We start from the raw sequence: 21,881 nt of genomic DNA, 5'->3' as shown, positions 1-21,881 counted from the left end.
AAAAATGCTGAAGTTTTTAGTCTTTTCGTTCCTAAACTTTGATTACAGTTGTCTGTTGAGTAGTGCATTCATCTTTAATGTTTTCATATAACCTTGTAAATCCTGCAGTCGTACTATATACAACGGAATCTAAGTTATAAAATTTCGTATAACGATCCTATTTGTAAACGTTGAATATCTCCTTTCTTCTGGCTTTTCTGATAGTGTTAATCCTAATATTGGTTTCCAAAATCCAAATAGCCTTTATCGATTTAACTTTGCCATCGATCATATCAGCTCAAGTATGCTTGAATGATAAAGCAGAACCAGACAGAAAAAACTGAAATTAAAATATCATCAATTTTGACACAACTCACAGATTGCTCACTCCTGTTTCCAGGTTTACCAATAAAGCATTGCTTCATAATACAAATAAAAAACCATCTATTTCGCATCTTTGTTTCTACAGTAAATTGCAGTTACTCTGTCACATACAACTATATGTATTTATATATTAAAACGCATCTCTCAGTACATAATATTCTTCTTACACACTTCATTTATATGTTTATATTCGACAAAGGCGAGAGGTATTCTATAAGACAGAGGTCTTGCTCGGTTAGGGGGTTTAGATGCTTCTGCAAAGTGGTATTAGAAAACTGTAAGTGAAAGCAACCCCGAGAAAAAGGTAGTAGAGGTGTACCGAACCAATCGGCCTTGCCTTTTAATAATGAATGCTACAGTTGTATACCTAGTGACGTAAAAAGTGGTCAGAAATTGGAGGAGGCAACTGGGCACTTAGGACTCGCGGCAACTGATGAAAGGGTATCGCGGCATCTGGTGAAGGCCTTCTTTGAAATACTCAAAACAGGCTACTACAGGCCAATAGATCTGTGTGTGTTTGTTTCCGGTTTTTCATTGCAGCAAATGATCTAAAATAATGGTCTAATATTTGTCGAAGTAGATGCCGAGAATCTTTCTGAAAATGCCACATTTGGACAAAAATGTGTACAACTGATGAGGCCAACATAGTCATTCAACTCATCTGTTGACTTTTGTTCCGCTTCAGAATGTTAATTAAAACAATTTTTGTGATTTTGATTACATAAACTGTCGTTTTCTTGAAAAATAAAAGATTCTATAACATAATTATAGTTAATCTTTATAATTAATTATCGTTCCTCATTAATAAATTAGTTTTGAAACGCAAATTTAGATATAAGATGGCTAAGTCTAGTCCTCACTTCCATCAGAACTTAATGTTTGAAGAGTTGACTGTTTTTTATTGTAACTAAATATTTTTCAAAAGTGTGTATAACAAATGGCATTTTAATCTAAAATAATTCAAGAGGAACATTTCAAGGTATTGTTGAATGTAATGTCAATAAGGATTATAAAATAGTTGTTTTATACATCATAATTAACGACGATGTCTCTCTCATTCATATATTAATATAAAATTGCACATATTGACGATCAACTGTTGCTTAGTCTTACCCAATACTGAAGTGTTGCCTAAGCCATCAAGGGCTTTCTGTCCAATCAGCAGTTGCAACTGGGTGCTTAAATTGCACGAGACTCGCATTAGGGGAGGGGAAGCTTACCTTATGGTGGAAAAAATGTTTAACTTGTTGCCAAAAATAAGCTTTATCCAAACTAGTGAAATCTTTTTAATTAACCCTTAGAAGAACATTGATTGGAATTCTGGTTATTTTCAAAATGTCGTTTTGGTAGTGTCCAGGTCAAAGAGAAAATAAGAACGGTTTCTAGCTGTTCGCAGTGGCGTATGTCATTTGTGGTAACCCTTAAAAGTAATTAAAATAGCTATGAGGAAATCAAAGTCAAAAACCTAAAAGATGCTTTGACGATGACGTACCGAAATGAAAGAACGCGAGCTGCAAGGGTCAATTCCTTATACCGATTGTGACCTTGGATAGATCCGCTAATATCAGATGATTTAGAGCGTTGCAGACACCCCACTAGTCATCAATAAGACTTCCAAAAGACGATGCCAAGCTTTGCTGTCCCTCGTCGACTGCACTAAGCCTTCCCCCGTAACTATACCTGTGTCGCTGTTGCTGCCGGAACTGGATCAGGTCATCAAAGTCCGGATCTTTTTCACTCGGGCTCGGATCAACCATGCTAAATGGCCGGTGTAACTTCCTTGTGGATGGTCCGTGCGGGCTTTCGCCGCTACTGTTCTTTGTTGCCTTGCCCTGGTGACCGTCTGGAGGGTCCGGGCTCCCTTTGGCGAACACATTTTCTCCTTGATAGAGAATCTTTGCTCCTAGTAATGGGACTATAACTCTTGACGCCATTTGCTCCAGTTTCAAGTAGTTTTCACTTGGGTGCGGGCTGTCATGCACACTCTGCAACAAAACTAATTCGATCAACAAGCAATTGAAATATTATTTTAAGCGATATAGCTTCCTAATTTTAGGAATTTTGATAAGCAATTTTTTGGACGGAAACCCGACATTATATGTTGTAAACATAGGGAAGTTCTATGAAAAGGATGGTTCTCCAATTTATTAAACTCACAAAAAATCTAGGCAAAGTGAAATCGGTTTTGGAAGAACGGCTACAATAGAAGAAAATAAACTGGGTGTGATAAAAAAATGCAGCAAGAAGAAGCCTACACTAAGACTGCAGTGCTCAATTTCTGTGACACCATCTCTAGACTAACGTTGTAAGACAGCATATTGAAACTACCACATACCATAAGAACCAGCAGCATTTGCTTAACAGGTGGGGGAACATCTCCTGGATATGCAAATATTGCTTCTTTAGCCTCTGTCTTTAACAAGACAACATCTCTGAAATTCTGCAACGTCATCTGCCTAATGTTTAGGCCTCTTGTTGTCATCATATTGAAAATAATCTGCAACATTGGCAGAAGGCCACCATAAAACCTAACCCATACATCAGCCAGTTTATTCAACAATGTTTTGCCATGCTTTTCTTTTATGTCTTCTCTAAGGATAATCATGCCACGTTTCAAGATAGACTCTTGATAGAGATCATACATTGGGTCACCACTTTCCATTTCTGCATTTGCCCAACTTGACACAATTGTATAAACCTTCTCGAATTCATGTGTGCTGAGCTTTTTCCCTGCAGAAAACGAGTCAACCTAAGCTAGTCAACGACAATGACAGATAGTCAGCATTTTATTCACACACGATATGCTAACATTGTCAACAGAGCTCAAAAAGCATAGAAAAATAACGTCACCGATCTTTAAAAGACCATACCAAACGAGACAAACTATTTTCTCTTTCTCCTTCTTCTATCTTTCTCGGCCCTTCAAGGGGGCCAAATAAAAAAACTTGCAACAAATCCGTATTTTATTGACGTTGTAAAAAGTTACTGGTTACTTTTGGAAACCACAGGGATATCCGTAAAACAGAATTTATGTTTGTGCTTTTCCATAAAAATTTTCCGGTATTAAAGGCTTATTTAGCTACATCTTACCGCCTTTCGTTAGCATATCGTGATTTCTTATCAGGTGCTACTCTTGTAAGAAAATGGTCTAATAAGAATAGGGCTCCACAGATCTATTTTAATCTGCGCGAGTGCGTTGGCGGCGCTTGCAGGCACAAAGTTAATACTCACAATTTCTGCAGGCACTTTCTGAACCGCTCATCTATCCTCATTTTTTAACAATCACGCCCAAATGACCGAAAATCATTACGTTAATGGCGCCAGTTTGGTTCTCAATAACTATTATAAAAAGTTGACTGTTTGTTTCTTTCTCTCTTTATCATTTCTCTTTATCTCTGTATTCTCCTTATATTTATCGATTTATTTGTTACTCTTATTAATCATAATCATTCGATCGTTCTTTTCTCTGAGCATCATGTAATGACTTGTAAATATCATTCGCACATAATAGCTCCTTTGCGGAGAATATCACTCCATACAAATCTCGTACACCTTTTAGCAAAAATCAAATTGTCCATTTTTTCGATAGAAATCCCAGAAAATTCCAATTGTTCTAATAAATCTCAATAACTGTTTGCAAAAAGTGATATGCAGTGATATGCTGTCTGGCAATTATCACAGGAATGGAAATTTTCATGGCAAAGTTTTACAACTTTGAAATGTGTAATGTCAAAATTCTTACAACTCTCAGAAACGAAAATAAAATCTTAAAAAGTCATTTAAGCAATGCTTCACATTCAAAATTACCCTGCAGGAGACTAAACTTGTGCAATGCTTGATGACTTTCAACTTAAATTTCACAAATTGCTAGGAGTACTCCAAAAATTGTTGCAGGTGTTGTGGCTTTATGAGCTGAATCAATCTGTCAATTGCAAAATTATGATGAAAATAACTCAATAATTTTTATCTGAGTTTTTGCAACTACCACATGTGAATAATGAGACACTGAAAAATGTTAACTTAACAAAGAAAAAAATAAATAAAAACACCAATCAATAAGACTTAAAAAGCATTAATAAATATGTCTTACCATTAAACAATATTGATACTGAATGTGACACTGCCTTCCATTCTTTAAAATCTTCCCATTCTCTATTCTTCTGCCTTCGAAAATGAATCCCTTGTTTGAAAGGCTTTGGTTTAACATCCAATTTTTGACTCACTTTGTCACCAAGTTGTAAGTTTGGGGGCTTGCCTTTTCTATCCATACTTCAAAATAGCTCTTCACTTGGGATGGTCACATTTTTTCATTGAAATCTAGTTGAAATAGAAGCTCTTGATTAGATGTGTACTTTGATTAAAAATATCATCCTTGTGAGATCATGCTTTGTTTGTCGAAATTTGAGTAAAGAAATCAGTTTTGTTAGTCAAAAGAATTAGACTCTTTCTTCCAAAACTGAATAATTTGCATATAATGGTGCTGTTTCCCATACGCTGGTTGATTTTATATGAATTCCTACATTCCCGTAGGAGATGATGCTGTGTGACTGTTGCTTCTTGATGAATTTACTGACTGACTAATTATAGTAGATGTATACACATAAAATGAAGTGACACCACCAAAGTGTTGTTGTTTAGATTACTGTGGATACATAAACAATGGAAAATGTTAACAATGTTAACAATGAGCCTTTGCAGGCATGGCAAATTATCCAGGTGACGATCCAAACAATGGCAGTAAATTTCTGCGGATTAACCAAAATCGATTTCAGACTGTCTGAAATGCAGTATAGGATGGCTGAATAGCGCAATGACTCACTGTTAGGAAGATGAGTCTTAAATAACAGTGATACAATGGAGGACTTGATTAGGTTGGAAAATGGTCACTATATACTTTTCCTTTATTGAGCTTGATTTCCATACTTTTAAGTAGATAAAATCAAGCTCAATTTTTTTCATCATTGGTTGATCAATTATTGTAATCATATGGAGAAAGATTTCTCTGTCTTTCTCCTCTCAATGGGGAATCTTGGCTGGCTGGAAAAATAATTATAAACCTTTCATATGCAGGTGTTTTCCTGCCATGACCAGAAAACTATAATAAGCCATTTTTAATGATCATTGCAGATTGTGCTTTTGCAAATGAACTTGGTTCCCTTCTTTGTAGAGAAAATCTGTTTAGGAAAATATTTCCATTCTTAGGCCAGATCTTGGAAGTGCTCAAGCAAGATATTGGCTAGCTGGTTAAATGTTTTCTTGTGCGAATGCTCATGCTATTTTTTATGAGAAAAGACGTACGAGGCAGGATCACACCTAAATTCACCAATTCCAATTACAGCCATGTTTTGGAAATTTCTCCAAACTTAATTATATGACTTTTTAATCTCAGATTTAGTTTTATCACCATAATTTTAAGCCCGATACAATTTTTCATATTGTTTGTGCTTGTATTTTAGATTTGACAGAGAAATGAAGTTTGACTGCAAAAATCAATCCAGTTGAAACTTTACCCTCTTAGTTGCCAATCACAGTCAAATCTCTTACAAGCTTTTTATCTTTATGTTGTCATAACATCAATATAGTGAGCAAGACCATGACGAAAACTTCCAAGTAGACTAAAATCATTGCTCCAAATCCAGATTTGAGGTGAAAAATTTTGTACAAAAGAATTTGAATAAATTTTTCAAAAAAAGGTCATAAGTCGAATAGGTGTATGGGACTGGAAAAATGCTTTTGATTTTTCTCCATATGAACTTGCTCTTACTTTGATCAACAATTAAGTAATAACTCTACAAATATTTCATGCTCCTTTATAATTACAAACGTGAATTTTCCAAAAGTGGTTTAATTTGCCATGTTATCAATAACGAAAATTGAATGAGCAATCATTGACACAACAAATTAGTATTCGCAGTATCTAAATATGTTTGAAAACCAAAATGTATCTTGACCTTTGTTTTTTCATGCCTCTTTCATCAATTGCCTTCTTGGCCTAAAACATTAGTTTCGAAAAGGCCTAGGTTGAACATTTTGTGTATCACTTATAATCAAGCCACTATTGATAATACTATTTTCGCCTTAAATAAATATTTGCAAATGATTCGAAATCTTGTGTAATAAAATACAAAAGACTTTGATATACCTTATCCTGCCTCTGCCTGCAACCATCCTTCCTTTGTCTTTGTGATCTTATTTGCAAAGTCAATGTGAGGTAAATCTGTCATTGAAGTGAATTGTTCTGGTATCCAAGTGATCTCGACGATAAGGTCATTTTTTCAATTAAAAAAAACAATATAATAAAAAATTTAATTCGCTAGTGCGAGCTCCAATTTTCTGCTCAGTTCAACTTGCTAAAAATTTTTTCGTAAAGAATTAATTCAAAACAGAAATTTCCCACGGCCGTACAAAGACAACGACGGCATTGGACAGTACAGTGGAATTATCTATGGTGAAACGCACTGATACTAACCCTACTACAAGAGATGGGCTATCAAAAGTCTATTGTTCAGTAATAGACGGGCTTCAATGCAAGCTGGAAAGTGGGGGGGGGGGGGGGGGCAACTGAAGATCGATAGAAAAATATTTTGCAAAAAGCTCTTTTGCAAAGGAGTATGCCAAGCCCTAACCCCGCCGAATAGGGGAGCAACAAGTTAAAGAAAATATAAAGACAGTTTACCATTTTATATCAAAGTCTCTATTTCAGTCCTCTTACAAGAGAAAGGAAAAGAAAGTGCGACCTAGAAAAGCTTGAGAAAGTGAAAAGTGAAAGAAAAGAAGTTAGAAAAGAGAAAGGATATCTTTTCTCTCTCTCTCTTTCTTCTCTCTTTCACGGCCCTTCAAGAAGGCCAAAAGAGAGACTTCAACAAGTCCATATTTTATTGATGTTGTTAAAAGTTACTAGTTACTTTTGGGGACCATACGGAAATCAGTGAAACAGTATTTAGGTTGTGCTTTTCCATGAAAAGTTCATTTTTTGCAGGTTTAAAGGCTTGTTTAGTTACATTTTGCTACCTTTCGTTAGCATATCTTGCCAAAGATATACCTTTCGTTAACAAAAAACCTAATTACCCCCTATGATAATTTTTATAAGTATTGTTACTCTTAAACTTATAGTAAGGCTCATTAAGTTTGGCAAAAACCGATTATTTATGTGTTGTAGAATGGTAGGATATTCTTCTCAGCATTGGTCACAGCAATTTGTACACAGCGTTTGCAGCCAAAGGAGGGCCATGTTATTTCTTATACTTTGTTACCCATTACAAAATATCAGATAATCATTGACGATTGGATATGAATCAATACTTAGATAAATATCCTACTATCACACTAATGAAAAGATTATTTTGGAAAATACACATTTGTTGTTATAAATAAACAAATGTTGTTTGTGATGTCGATGACAATCTCGATAATTTCTACAAGAGTGTTCTTTCTATAAGAAATCACATACTTTCTATAAGAGTTCTTACACCTGGTTCTGGATCTTTTTAAATAGCTTCTATAGCATCTACCAAACGTTCTTTTGGCTTTGGGCTTTTTACTGTTGCTGTACTAGAAATAACAGCTTCACCTTTGCTAGCAGTAGATATACTTCAACTCTTTGTGAGCCCATTTGTGTTTGCGGACAATCAACGCCTAGAAAACTAGACACCGTGTAATACTGCTCTGCAAATAGGCATCAGATGCTTTCTTAGTGCTTAGCAAATGTGAAAGCAAAATTATGTCTGCGTGCCATCCTATTTTGGCCAAAGTGCCACTAAAAATTACTACCAGGTTTCCAGATTATCATTGGTGTAAAAGAAAAAAACAACATCAGCTGTTGCTATATCGGCTGTTTTCTGTTATGTATCTTTAACTAAAGTTTACATTGTTAAGATTTTAAAGATACATCTAGCATTTTATCCTTGCTTGAGCAAAGACAAAAGCTACTAGAATAATTGTAAGTAAATTATCTACGTCATTGCCGGCAATTTTTCATTATACTAGCTCCTGTGACACAATAAGTAAAGAAATGATTTTATTTTGGATGCCATGTAAGCCATCATTTCCATGACTGTGAACAACGAGGCTCCCACCCATATTCCCATTTGGCCACCTATGTCACTCACGAGCTTTTGCTGTGTCCACACCGCCACATCATCGACTTTCTCGTAAGCTAGTTCGTGGAAAAATATGTTGACACGCAGAAAATTCTTTTTTACATATTCATTAGATAAGGTGGAAGAATTTTTACCGATTGCAGTTGCGAACAGCTTTTTAAGATAAGGCAAATCTGCTTCATTTGGCCAGTCAGACTGTGTGGCCAAAGGAATGAACCGGTCTTCTTTGCAAGGCAAAGGGCAAGCACATGCATGCGGATGGTGAGCTAAATTTTCTTCTACTAGTTTAGAATAAAAGCAATTTTGTTTTTCCTTATTCACTGGGAAAACAGACGCTCCGCAGGCGTCTAGTGCCTTCTGGATATAGCACGATTGTTTACAGTTGTTTGGAGTATATTTCCCTGGGAACAAGATGGGACCATTGTCAGCACACTTACGCGGAAACGGGGCGGGTAGCCTTGTCATTCGCTGTTTTTGAAGTCTTATCAATGTAAGTTCTCCAGGCGAAACTAATATTCCGTTTATCAAAGGAAACGGGAACACATCATGTGAATTTATCACTAATGAAAGTCCTGGCCTCACTGCCATGTCAACAGTTTCCTCCGTATTATTGACAAAAACAATAACTGAAAGACCAAATTTACTTCCTTCGCCTTGTTGTGAAAAGGTGCCTGATGGATTGAACGTAAAACAGACTCCATCAAAATGAAACTCTGAGATCGCTTTAAAATCCCTCTCGAAACTGCACGGTTTGTTTCCGAACTGGCAGGCACCGATGCCCTCGACGAACATTGTTTTCAAAACTGACAGTCGATTTTTTGTGCTTCTGTTACTGATGTAATCACCAACAAATCGATGCAAAACTGGCAATGCGGTCACATCATTATGATTTTGATATGATACATTGTATCTTAGGAAAATTTCATCCAGCTTTGGAGTGCTACAAAAGGATATTGCAGGAAAAACCATTTCGTTGACTTGCACCTTTTCTCTCACCGTGTACACATCATGAGCAGCATAACTTACGAAGACACTTACAAGCATGTAAGTCAGAAAAGCCCAGAATATAGATATCACCAGCAGCCATGAAATCCTTTTCGAAGTGTCTTTAGCATAAGCTAGATGCGAAACGCCGTGCAAGGATATTTGCGAGCCTTTCCGCAGATACAATTCTTCCCGCACTAACTCGACCATATCCTCTTCACACTCAGCATCAGACAACGATTTTCGAACAATCTCCTTATGCGTCCAGTTGTTGGCTTCCTTTTTAAGGGAAATTTTCCTTACTTTCAACTGAATTTCATCCTGGCTTATGTACGTTGGCCTCTCGATATGTTTTAGATCAAGTTTCATCGGAGAATTATCTGTTTCAGGACTGGAATGATTCGACATTTTGAAATCACAAACTGCAAAGCGCATCTTCTTCGTATTACAATACAACAACCTGCCCGGTCAACTCATATCCTGGCGTATTTCATAAACAAAATTAAATGACAAAGTTAGAGAATTCATTTGCTTTATTGAAAAAACAAGCAGGTTAATAGTTGTTTTTGTCTTGGATAACAATTATGAAGACTTTGTTTAGAGCGGTAAGCTCTTCTTAAGCCGAACATATGGTGATTCTTAACTGGCAAACAACATTGACTAAATAGAAACATTTAGGTGTGATTAAACACAACTATGAGGAGAAACTTTTTGAAGGACTTAATGCCAATTGGACAGTTGCGAGAGGATCGGAAAGTTGTGAAGACTTTCTGATATACAATTACGCAGATAACGTAATTTACTTGACGAACTCTTTATCGAGGTGATATTACTTGAGTAGCCGGGCAACAAACTTTATTAACTATTATGAACAATGTTACCCATTATCATGATAATTTTAAGTCCAAACCTTAGCAAGTCTCGTGCCATTGATTTGGTTTAAAGTACTTTGATACTTAACAGTCTCACGGGCGTTGACACTTTAAAATCTGCAAAGCAATGCGCCAAACCCTATGTTCTAAGTAACAGGTAACGTAGATTTGTCGAAACGCATCTAAATAATGTAGTTCTTTATGGTATATCCATGTGTTGCCTTATCGGCTGTGGGAAACATCAGGGTCGTGACAAATAGCTCTTTTCATGCACCAGCACTTAAGTCTTTGGATCCTAGTTACGTAAACAGTAAACTCGCCCGATTGCCTCCTACCAAGATCAAATAGAGAACTTACACGACTCTATATTCTACTTGCTTTTAGACATGCGAGGAACCTAAAAAAAACCAGGCAGTGGGCTCCGTTTTTTTGTCTTCCAACCCTACACGTGATGTCCTGCGTGACAACAACCCCGTCAACGAGAACGACTAATTGGCAAAAATCGTTTGCAACGTGCAATAAGCTTGATATAGATACCAAAACAGCCTCAGCACTGCAAAATTTCAAGGAGCAATTGAAGGATTTCGGGACGATCTTGTTTTGAAAATTCTTTTTTCTTACTTCCTCTTGTTATTATTTTTACAATAATATCTTATTAACCGAGATATCTTATTATTAGTTTTAAATTAATGAAATATTGTTTTTTAGAAAAAAAACAGGTTTTAGAAAAAATAAATTTTTTCAACAGGTGCAGTTGTAGAACAATATATTATACAAAATGAATTAACTGACGTTGCACCTTAGTGTTCTCAACTCTTTCATGGTTTCCAAAAAACAGAAAGCTCTCCCAGCAGACATAGACGAAAGAAACAAATGTAGAATTCCAATACTGTTATGCAAAGATGTTAGCAAAAATTGACAAAATTAAAATAGAGATACAAAAGATAGACCGGTATCAACTTCTAAATAGCTTTTTTAAACCAACAAACTTGAATAATTTCTTACTCAAAATGGCTCTATTTGAAGCGTGGCTAATCAGGTTGTTTTGAAAACCACATCTAAATGGCAAACAGTGTCTTAAAACCACATATGTAAACAGCCTATTTGAGAGCTTCAAGTTACCCTGATAGCGAATTTAAAACGTTAGAAATTTTGGCATTCTCAGGAAAAACAACACCAAATAAACATTGTGAATTGAAATGACTCGTATCAATTAATGACGTAAATCAATTTGGTTTAGCAAGCGCTACTGATATGAAGTCCGCAAAACTTTTAGATCCAATACCTAAAGACAACATCACCGAAGCAGTACCGGCCATCAAAGTGCAAATCTCCAATATGTCTTGAAATAGTTATTAATTCAAATAAGCTTACGAGAAAAATTGCTTGTCCAAATATAATTCATGAAATAAAATGTTTCTCAAATATTCTTGTGTCACCCCTCAGACCCTAAAGATCTTCTTAACAGTGTATCCCTGTGAAGAAAAAGGAAAGGTTTTCAGAACACATCTTAAGAAACAAAGAACAACTATTTCAAACAGTTTTGGATGAATGAATGATATAGATGAATGTAATCGCGCTTTCAATTATTCCCCATGATAAAATAAAATGATATGATAAATAGATAAAAGGAGGCAAGAGATGGTAAAGATTGTGCTACTTTATCCCAACTTCGAAATACACGATGCTAGGTTTTCATCTCATCTCAGATATTTCAAATTATTTTCCCCTTTCTTTGTTAGGTTTGACAAAAGAACTTTTCCCATTTTGACAAAAGAACTCTTCCCATTTTGACCAAAAATCAGGGCCTCAGAAGAAATATAGGGAATTTCAGGGCCTTAGACGAAATTGCAAAAAAGCTGCAAGAATCTTAAAAATTAATTGAGAATAACTCACGGGCATCGAATACAGCAACAGCACGACGAACAGCAGGAGGATGATAAAGATCAAGAACCCAATGATGTACCACTTGTAACGGCGCCACAAGATGAACTTTAGTGTCTTCCAGGGCGATGAGAACCAAAAGAATGAGGTTGCAGGGCGACTATAAAGGAACAGTTCAGTAAGCTAAACACGTTGCTTGATTTAACGGCCATTGAATAGGTAACACGAGAAAAAAACAGTTTTCTGGGTTTGCACATCGATGAGTTTATGGTAAGTGATTCTAACTGACGATCATTATGATGGGACGGTTACAGGAGATGATCTCAACAACAATGCTAATGATTTCAATGACGATTACGAAGACGATGATAGCTTTTATGAAGATTATGAAGAATAGTGATGAAGTTGTTGATTTTATAAACTGTTGATAACAATAATGGTATAGACTGTAGTTATTTACTGATTGGAGCTATTGATTAACTAATTGATTCTGATTGACTACGGCTGATGAATTGATCGATTATGATTGGTGGTGATGGACACCGATTGATCTTAAAACGAAGGCTTCAACAAGCAGACACTTACATTAGTGTAGAAGATAAACGTTGAGAACACATTCTAAAGCAAAAAGTATCTCACTTTGGTTCATCCAATTTTGGGTTCTGGTTAGGGTCGTCTCGTCCCTTTCCGGCTGGCTTCAAAGCTGCTTCGTCTTCTGCAAGAATCTCCAAAGTCATCTCAACCTTGCCTGTTAGTGTTCTTGTGTCCCCTTCTTCGACAAACACTGGCCACCAGCCATTGCACCTCTTCATTTGGAACAGATCGACGAACTCCAGGGAGTTGGAACCAGCCTGGGCATCTATTCTTGGTATTTGTTGGAGACTGCACTTTTCTGAAGACTTGGCTGGCTTTGGCATGTGATCCAGTGTTAAGGTGATAGTTCCTAAACGAAAGTATGTATGTGGTTATATAATGCAGTTTTGACAAGCAGATTTTGAGCAAAGTCAGGCGAAAAAGAAATCTGCCAAGGCTCATGGAAATATAAGAGGGAAGTCGCACCAGAAAATGACTGCTTACAATTTTTTGGCCTGCTCTGCTTCAATGAAAATAAAGTTTAAAATTCTAACGACATAGGAACAAAACAGGGTGTCATCGCAATAATAACCAAAGCTGTCAAATCAAAGTTTTGGCAGGTTTTCCATATAGGTTGGTTACCAAGATATACGTCTTCAATTTCACCCTTATTGAAGAAATAAACTCACCAAGAAAGTCATCACTTGAAAACTTGTCGTTATCCCAAACTTGCACAATAAGGGATGGTGGAAGACGCTCTTCAGTTTCATCCAAACTCCAGAAGTGTTTCTATGGATGATTTTATAACAAACTGAGTATATTCAACTACAATGATGGGAATCCTAAATAAGGGCAATCAATAATGATGTACATTGACACAAAAAACTTCACACCATGCCATAGCACGCATGATGCCTTACCTTCTCTTTCACAATCATGACTTTCTCAGCTGGCATATACAAGAATGGGAAAACCTTTCTCCAATTGAAGTTGCCTTCTCCATTGAGGGACCTGTAATGGATGTCAGTTTTCTGCACGTCATCAATTCCTTCCATCCAGCTCTTGACATAAATGTCACTCATTTGCTCACCAGTAATGGATGTCTCGTCCATAATCACATCAGCCGTATTCCAAAGAATCATTCGCAGTTCGAAGCTGTTAAAGGTAATAAAAAACATGACCAAGGAAAACCACTTCAGTTCAAAGTGGCGGCAAATTCTCCCTTCTAATACCCTGCTATTACCCTACGAAAAAATGATCCTCAAAGCTTGGCAAGTTGTAAGTTTTTTCTACTAAAATCTGAAAATTCATATCTTTTTGCAGCCAAATGAGATGTTTTTGGTTATATAACAGAGAAACTCTTCATCAAATTTATAAGCCAGAACTTTCTCAAACTTAAAAAACAATGAACCAAGGGGTTTTCTGAAGATGATAATTTGACTTCTTTTCTCATAAGGGATGTGTGTCATGAACCTGATTATTTAACGTAATACAATAACCTTTTGTGCTCAGTACAAAGCATGGGATCGTGGATGAATTTTAATAGCAGTATAGACCACAAAACACTGGAACTCCAAACGTTGTTTTTGAGGTAGCCAACTGCTAATGCAACATTTACCCTTTAAAGAAGTTTCACGATCGACTACTACCAATCATCCCTTTGATTCCGAGTGAAACATACCCTTGCCTTCTTTCTCTTGCCTGCTAGTTACCCTTCTTCAAACCTGCTTAGCGCTCTTAAACACACATCTAGAAGACCACTTCTCACGTTTTACGGCTATCATGAGTTACACATTGTCAATGCCTTTCACTTACTAATTCTTTTACCATAACTTTGTCTGTGCCAGAAACATAAAATAGTGAAGAAGCAGTATTTGCATGCAATTAACATATTCAGATAAAAATGCTTGATACCCACTTCTTTGGTTGTCTTGGAGCAATGTTAACAGCTGGTCCAGGTGCACCGAGGAACTTGGGGAAAATGTCGACCCACATCTCAACTTGACCCTGAACACAAAAATTCAAGATGATAAAGCCTTGAAAACACAATTGACCAAAGCCTTCATACTTTGTGCTAAAAAATATAATTTACCTTAAAAGGGCTGTGTCACAAGAGACATCTCGCGTGGCAACACGCCAATTTGCAAAAGTTGTTTGGGTGAAACACCCTGCGTTAAATAGGAAAATCAATATGAAATAAAAGATTTTTTGTATCCGTGCTCATCGTTCGAAGCATTCGCATTTTTGGATGGTTCTTTCTTCAGTCTTATCACCGTATTTCTTTGTATAAAGGATGGCAATACAAAAAACAAAGGCCACTTTTTCGGTTAGGATACCGCAACTCACAAGGAGCTGTTTATGGAATTGCCCGAAATGACACTAAAAACCCTTCTTTACTAATGTAAATTATGAGCGAAAAACATTATTCAAGTCTGCAGGACAAATTTGGAGTAATCATTTTGTTGTAGAGTGTCTAATCCCATTTAAATTCACAAAGAGAAACGGAATATCTTCGCCATGATTGAATGAAGCTTTATTTCCGTAGCCTAGACCAAATTAACATACACTTTTTGATTCGATAGTAGGTAAATATGCTGAAATATAGCAAGTGTCCAATCCATGTTCGTTGGATACGCTCAGAAAATACAATTTATCGAGCTTGTCGATTCACCGGAGCACCATCCGCCATTTTCCCGATGTGCAAGTCAAGCTGAAAACGCACAATGTCCCATGTATTTGGTTCATTTACAAAACAGTGACACAGCCCCTTTAAATAACATATAGGCTTACTATAATAATTTGGAAGCAAAAATTTCCTGCCTTTCACTACTTTTCTTGCGCTTAAGTAAACGGTGCTTTCTGGTTAATTCAATTTCGGTTTACCGGCCTGCCCATTCTTACTCAGTTTCAATAAAATTAGTAAAAATTTACTAAACAATTCGTGATAATATGAAGCAGACGGAACACGGGTAAACGCAAAAGCCGACAAGCGCACGAGCCAAACCAATTTGCGATTGTCAGGTTTTTGTGAATAAAGAGTGATTCGTACAAACAGCAAGCAAGATCATACTTGTTCGATGGTTGGCTGTAACGGATTGTAGATTGACCTTGTTTCAATATGTTCTGGCACGAGGTTCTGCATATTAAGGACATGCAGGGCGAGCCTTTGTTCTGCTGGGCCTAAATGAGGATGGGCAGTCATGCCTTCCTCTGGAAGAAAAATATTCATAAATAATAAGGCATGTTTATAGGCAAAATGAGTAGTTACATGAACATTGGGGGACTTGATAAAGAAACGTAAATAAAGGGAACAAAGGGATGCTTTTTCTATATACCCTAAGCTTATAGGGGAGGGGGGGTGTTTATTGCCAATATTTCCTAAGAGGAAATGATATACTTTTCCAAAGAACTTTAAAAGTGAAATTTCGATTTAGCTTCGGGATGGAAAAAATATTTTATCATTTATCCGAATTCATAAAGACGCAAATCAACAAAATCATTTTTTCGCCATCAAACGCAAATGGCAGCTGAGGCGCTTTCTAGGACCATAGTTCTTTGTGTCCGATACATCTCGAAGACTGCAGCTCTAATCACATTTTGATGTGAAATATGCAGAATTGCATTTGTACTTGATATCAATGGGACGGCCATACTCATTTACATAAATTCACTGCAGTGCGCACAGGTCAAACAAGCCTTGATTATCAATGGAGAGGAAAATTATTATACTGACGCACCGAAGTCCTCTAGTTTGTAAATTTTGCTGTCAAGTACAAGCTGTGTGTTGCTAAGGTACTGGGGTTTGGCAACACTGTGTCGCTCACACCACCTCTCTAAATGCTCTTTCGGACTTTTGACGTCACGCCACTGGAATGTTCCTGACCTAAAGGAAACATTTGCAAAATCTTAATACATAAAAGACTCGGGTATATAACACAATTTTAAACCATTTTAAACTACACCTCAAATAAAAAAACTTAAACAAAACGAATGGTGATGTTTCTACATCTGGGCTGCAAAAACTTCCGAAAGTCAATGACAATGTCACGTGATGCTGAGCAAAAGACAACGGGAGGCAAAATTGTTTGACATGCTTCAACATTTCTGAGACATAATCAGATCTAGCTTTATTTGAAATGTTACTTACTTTCAGGTAAAATCACTACCTTACCGAAAAGGTATCTACTTACGAATGGTAGCTTTGTGGAAGGCCACAAGTTGCTCTGTATTTTGTGAGGTATCTGTTCTCCAAATCAACAACTGTTTCACCAATGAGGTCGTCTCTTCCTATGAGATCATAATCCATGATCTTAATCTTTAGGTCCTTTGCTATTGGGATTGATGCCTCGATTTCGAACATCCTAAAACAATTACGTCAATCATGTCAGTAGGTTATTCGAGGATGCTGTTTATTCATGCAAAAAAATGAAGTGAAATTGTTGTAAATACAACGACTTCGATACAACAACAACTTGGACAATAAGTAATAACGACTTTAACTTGATCAACAAATATCCCTGACATATAGAAAATATGATTTTGAATAATCAAAATTGCGACAAGCAACGAATTTTGTAGTTTCATTTTGCAGCGGATGCAACTTTGCCAATGTTAAATCTAGAAATCAGTTTAGTAATGTTTGAAAAAGAGCAAATAGCACAAAAATCAATATAAGTAGAGGACAGAGAAGTAATTTCGCAACAAATTCATTTACCTCCCAAAAATTGGGTCAACCGTATTAGGACAGTAGTTATCTTTGTCGCTAACTTTCTTCTTTCCAAGTTCAACTACTACGTATGGATCAGCCTGTTGAAAAAGCCGTCAATAAGAACGAATGGTTTTATCTTTCGCTGACTAAAGGGGACGTGTGTACTATTGTAAATTCAAACAAGAAGGAAACAGCTATGTAAATGCACGAACACAAACAAGAATTTAACTGGATAAATGAGTAAACATATAAAATATATATAGTAAACATATATTATTATAACACACAAAAAGTGAAAAAATTAAAAGTTACAGAAAATGCTAAAGTTCTCTTGCAAAGCTTGCTTTAATAAAACAAGACCACAATTTGTGAGAAATGAAATGAGTAATAATAAAAGATCATCCGGTTACACATACAAATTGTCGCCAGATCTTAAGCCTCTGGCTGCGAAAAATTACACGTAGGGGTTAAATTGGGTCCTTCAGAGAATTACCCCACCCCCCTCCTCTATGACTGCCTAACCTATCCCAGACTCAAAAAACTGGCCAATTTCAGCATCTTCAGATAAAGAACAGGAAAGTGTAAATTTGTCTTGATGCAGCGAAAGCCCTTTTATTACAAACCTCCTTTTTATGTTCATAAATTATATGAAATTATAACAATACCTTGCCACCAGAATCTTGTGGTTGCAATTCAATTGCCTGAAATGAAAAGTTTGCAAGAGATAAGATTTTATTCAGATAGATAGAAGATAAGCACAAAATGAGGTAAAAAGTTGCATGATGGGCTGTGAAGGGCACTCTAATTGTTAACCATTATAAAGGCAAACTGCCAAGGAATTGCCGTTTTCTTAAAATCGCAGACTGCCAAAAGTAAACTCTGGGTTCTGCCATATTTTTTGTAACCGACTTTTGAATTTTAGTTAATAACGGATGGGGGTTTGTGTACATTGGATTAGTTTCCAGAATTCTTATGCTAAGTGCACTTAAATCTACATTTGCATCTCGCATAGGCCGTCAGGAGAAAATGCAACAATTGGAACTAAATCAAGAAGGTATAAATTCCAAAATGTGCTGTCACTGCCGAACTATCTGACCAAATAATTTCAATGCGAGTGCCGTGGAAGTTTCAACTAGAGTTTCTTATTGGCTCCAACTCTTTATCTTAGATAGTGGATCAAAATTCTTTGCACGTACCTTGATTATATAAACACGAACAATGCATTCCGTGACGGTGCTCATTGGAAGGGTCTTAAAATATTTTGGTGGCAGAGGAAGACCTGGATCTGCAGGAAGCGGGTACACTTTTATTTGCCCCTAAAACGATAAACGTTTGCAAAATTGAAAATTAAAATCAAATTAAAATTCAAAATTAAAGTAGCTGACTGCTAATTGTTTTCTAGCAGGATAATTGTAGATTAGTTGGTATTAAGGACAAAGGTATGACAATAGACGATTTCAAGGTCCTTCATAAGGCTGAATTCGTAATACAAGAATCAAGATTTTATAAATTACAAAATTTAAGGTGAATTTCGCGAAAAGGCAAACCTTGAGTTCACCACATGTCGGTTCGTCTTCGTCATCATCATCTTTTCCCCGCTTAAAATGAAACGTACTGACAAAATCGGTGAAGCCACCATACTCTTCGATTTCTTCCAGTTCTTTTCGGTAGATCTAAATAAAAAGGAAAGCTTTTAACGTAATGTAATGTCAGCAATACATGCTCAAAGGCAATTCTTTGTTCCTATTGGTTAAACTTGATTTGCTGACAGTCATATAAGCTCGAACAACAAGTAAATAGACTTGAACTAGAAGTAACAAACAGTTAGTAAGTGCGCGAAATCCTTTTGCAACACAATGCTGCGATTGCATTTTGAGTTGGAAAAGGACAAGAAAAGTAGGAAGTGTGCATTTCCTCAGTTTTAATGTAGTGCATTAGGTTGTCATTTTGTTGCATTGCATTTAAAAGGAATAGACCTAGTTATATGTTGTAGCCGCTCTAAATAGGGTAAAGGAACACCCACAAATCCATTGTTTCTTTAGCCACACAATGAAAGAGAAGGCACCAAATCTATCAAACACAATAGATTATCTTTGCAACTTGGCCCTGTCTAGCATTTAACTAACGTCAACCCCCTTTGAAGAAGAAATATGCATTTGAAAATACAAGACAATAAGGAACGCAATAAGGAAACAGTGGACGATTATAAAGAATAGAGAGGACAACATTTTTAAACATATTTTATGAAACTGAAACAGAACGATTTACGCAGCACATATCATCAGCGATGTAAGTTCACAATAACATAACAACACTCACTAAGAATGCAACATTACACTAATATGGCACTGGCAAAGTTTATATGAAATATTTTGGTCATAAGTTTGCAAAGATTGTGTACGATCACATGCACAAAATGACCTACGGGTGCAAAATGACCTACGGGTGCAAAATGCTGCACGCATACCATATTTATCACGAAAAGGACTATGTTTGTATGATCATTTTAGCAAAGTTTAAGCAATCAGATTCACCATTAAAAGCCACGAGGTAGCAAATTCACATGTTCTGGTAACTTTGACCGTTTAACATAACTCATTGCCATGTGCTGAAAACGAAGGGGTAAGATGTGACGCAGCAATTTTACCAAACTCGAATTTTGGCTTTAAACAGCGAAGTTTCAGAAACAACTCACTGAAAAATAAAGTCAAAAGCGGATCAGCTTGATATAAGTTAAACCGTGATAGCGACAGCAATATTAAAATTTAACAATAGAGCATACTGTTGATTGTTTTCCTTCCTTCCTTCCTTTTCGATGCGTTTTCTGCATACAAATGCCTGTATGGACTGCCCGTTGCGCTATATGTACTGATAGTTGTTGTTGTTGGCAAATTAAGCAACATTTTTTGTCTCTCTCTCTCTCTCTCTCTCTCTGTGGGTACCTTATCCGATCCGGACGTTGGCGATTATGGCTCTTCACACAATCCTATTCTTTGTGTTGCGCAACAATTCTACTTCGCTCAATCCAGTACACTTGCACAAGCTAGAAATATATGTAATTCTTGGTCTTCCTCGGCTCTTTTTACCTTTAATTTTCCCAGTAACCACTAGATTTTCGATCTTTTTTTCCTCATAACATATCCCAAAGAGCTTAACTGCCTCTGACGGATTGTTTTGATTAAGCTTCTCTTGAGTTTGCTCTTTTAAGAGCTTCTTCATTAGATATGTGATCTTTCCATGACACTCTCATCATTCGTCTGTAGAACCACATTTCTGCAGCCTCCGGCTTGTTTTCCATTGTTGGTGATATGGTCCAGCACTCACTACCATTTTTCATTTTATAATTTTTTTTCATTTTATAATATTTATACAGGAATCATAATATTCATTTTATAACATTTTTCATTTTAAAATGTCTTTCGCCATTGCAGTTCTCTTCTTTATTTCAGCATCACATTTACCGTCTGATGTTATAAGACTTCCCAGGTAATTGAATTTTTCGACTTGCTTTATTTCTTCATCTCCGATCTTGACTTTACATGGTGTTATTTCTTTCTTCTTTCTTATTACCATACATTCCGTTTTCTTTACGTTCTCCCTTTCTCACTTTCTCTTCTAACAGTTTCTAGTAATTCCTGAAGTTTTTTTTCTGAGTCTGCAATTAATGCTTTGCTTTTTGCAATTAATATCTAGATTTTGAAGCATATGCATTAGGTCTTCATGTCTGACTTTGTCGAATGCTCTAGTATAGTCAATGAAGCATACCTATACTTTCTTTTGAATTTGGATAGCACGTTCACCTAGCATTCTAAGGATGAATATTGCTTTTCTTATGCCGGAGTTTACTACGAAACCATATTGTTCTGTGCTTATTTCAGGTTTAATGGATCTTCTTGCTCGTTGCATTATAACGCGTAGAATTATTTTCATAACGTGGCTCATTAGACTGATGGTACGATGTAATTCGCATTCAATTGCTCCTGGCTTTTTAGGTAGTGCGATAAATACAGATTTCAGAAGGGCTTCAGAAATTTCCCCAGTCAGTGATGTACAGAGCGAAATCATGACAATCCTAACTTTTTCTCGTACGGTCTCGAATTTTTGGTAGAAAGGTGTCGCGAGCGAGCTGTTTCGATTCCCAAAACCTCGAATAAAAATTCCATCCAAAACGGAGAATCGAGCTGTGAAGCAGCAAAGTTTTCTTGCAAAGGAAATCGAGGCACTCAGAACCTTCAGGATTCCGCATTTAATTGCTTCTCCGCACAAAAAGGTGGCGGTTAACGACTTCGCTCACAAAGCCTAACACGCTTAACGACCTCTCGAAATCTTTTCACTCGAGAGGGCAATTAGGTCCGCAAGCAAGGCAACTTCCGCCAAGTAAAAGTTTGTTTTCAGGAT

General features: G+C 36.5%; 3 protein-coding genes across 8 annotated transcripts in view; all 3 read right to left on the bottom strand.

Annotated features, from left to right (window-relative positions):
• Positions 1–331: 331 nt before the first annotated feature.
• LOC135696498 (proline-rich protein 5) lies at positions 332–6,657 on the bottom strand. The gene is made up of 4 exons (XM_065215900.2): positions 6,506–6,657; positions 4,454–4,680; positions 2,699–3,093; positions 332–2,348 (listed from the first exon to the last, which is right to left on the bottom strand). Exons 2-4 carry the CDS (start codon positions 4,629–4,631, stop codon positions 1,959–1,961), a joined length of 963 nt encoding a protein of 320 aa, XP_065071972.2. The 5' UTR covers positions 4,632–4,680; positions 6,506–6,657; the 3' UTR covers positions 332–1,958.
• Positions 6,658–7,419: 762 nt separating this feature from the next.
• On the bottom strand, positions 7,420–11,061 carry LOC135696496 (acid-sensing ion channel 4-A). The gene has a single exon (XM_065215898.2). The coding sequence runs from the start codon at positions 9,879–9,881 to the stop codon at positions 8,346–8,348; it is 1,536 nt and encodes a 511-aa protein (XP_065071970.2). The 5' UTR covers positions 9,882–11,061; the 3' UTR covers positions 7,420–8,345.
• A 135-nt stretch (positions 11,062–11,196) lies between these two features.
• The window catches only part of LOC135696493 (myoferlin), a 38,122-nt gene continuing 27,437 nt past the window's right edge, over positions 11,197–21,881 (bottom strand). For all 6 annotated transcript variants that reach the window (XM_065215892.2, XM_089112304.1, XM_065215893.2 and 3 more), the window contains 13 exons: positions 19,031–19,156; positions 18,680–18,799; positions 18,149–18,184; positions 17,490–17,581; positions 16,966–17,136; positions 16,513–16,658; positions 15,846–15,985; positions 14,694–14,782; positions 13,696–13,930; positions 13,465–13,564; positions 12,842–13,145; positions 12,215–12,362; positions 11,197–11,793 (listed from right to left, as the gene is read on the bottom strand). In XM_065215892.2, the coding sequence (XP_065071964.2) occupies positions 11,761–11,793; positions 12,215–12,362; positions 12,842–13,145; positions 13,465–13,564; positions 13,696–13,930; positions 14,694–14,782; positions 15,846–15,985; positions 16,513–16,658; positions 16,966–17,136; positions 17,490–17,581; positions 18,149–18,184; positions 18,680–18,799; positions 19,031–19,156 (1,740 nt within the window). In that variant the 3' untranslated portion in view covers positions 11,197–11,760. The remainder of the gene's footprint in view (positions 11,794–12,214; positions 12,363–12,841; positions 13,146–13,464; positions 13,565–13,695; positions 13,931–14,693; positions 14,783–15,845; positions 15,986–16,512; positions 16,659–16,965; positions 17,137–17,489; positions 17,582–18,148; positions 18,185–18,679; positions 18,800–19,030; positions 19,157–21,881) is intronic.

This window comes from Rhopilema esculentum, chromosome 14, assembly GCF_057945365.1.
Source record: "Rhopilema esculentum isolate cy_ngs chromosome 14, ASM5794536v1, whole genome shotgun sequence".
NCBI lineage: Eukaryota > Metazoa > Cnidaria > Scyphozoa > Rhizostomeae > Rhizostomatidae > Rhopilema > Rhopilema esculentum.
Note: the sequence above shows the minus strand (reverse complement) of the source record. Positions and strands in the feature narration are given on the sequence as shown.

Coding starts and splice junctions, on each gene's coding strand:
- LOC135696498 (XM_065215900.2), bottom strand. CDS start 4,631: ATGGATAGAAAAGGCAAGCCCCCAAACTTACAACTTGGTGACAAAGTG. Junction 3,094..4,453: donor AGTATCAATATTGTTTAATG/GTAAGACATATT, acceptor CGTTTTCTGCAG/GGAAAAAGCTCAGCACACAT. Junction 2,349..2,698: donor AAATGCTGCTGGTTCTTATG/GTATGTGGTAGT, acceptor GTTTTGTTGCAG/AGTGTGCATGACAGCCCGCA.
- LOC135696496 (XM_065215898.2), bottom strand. CDS start 9,881: ATGCGCTTTGCAGTTTGTGATTTCAAAATGTCGAATCATTCCAGTCCT.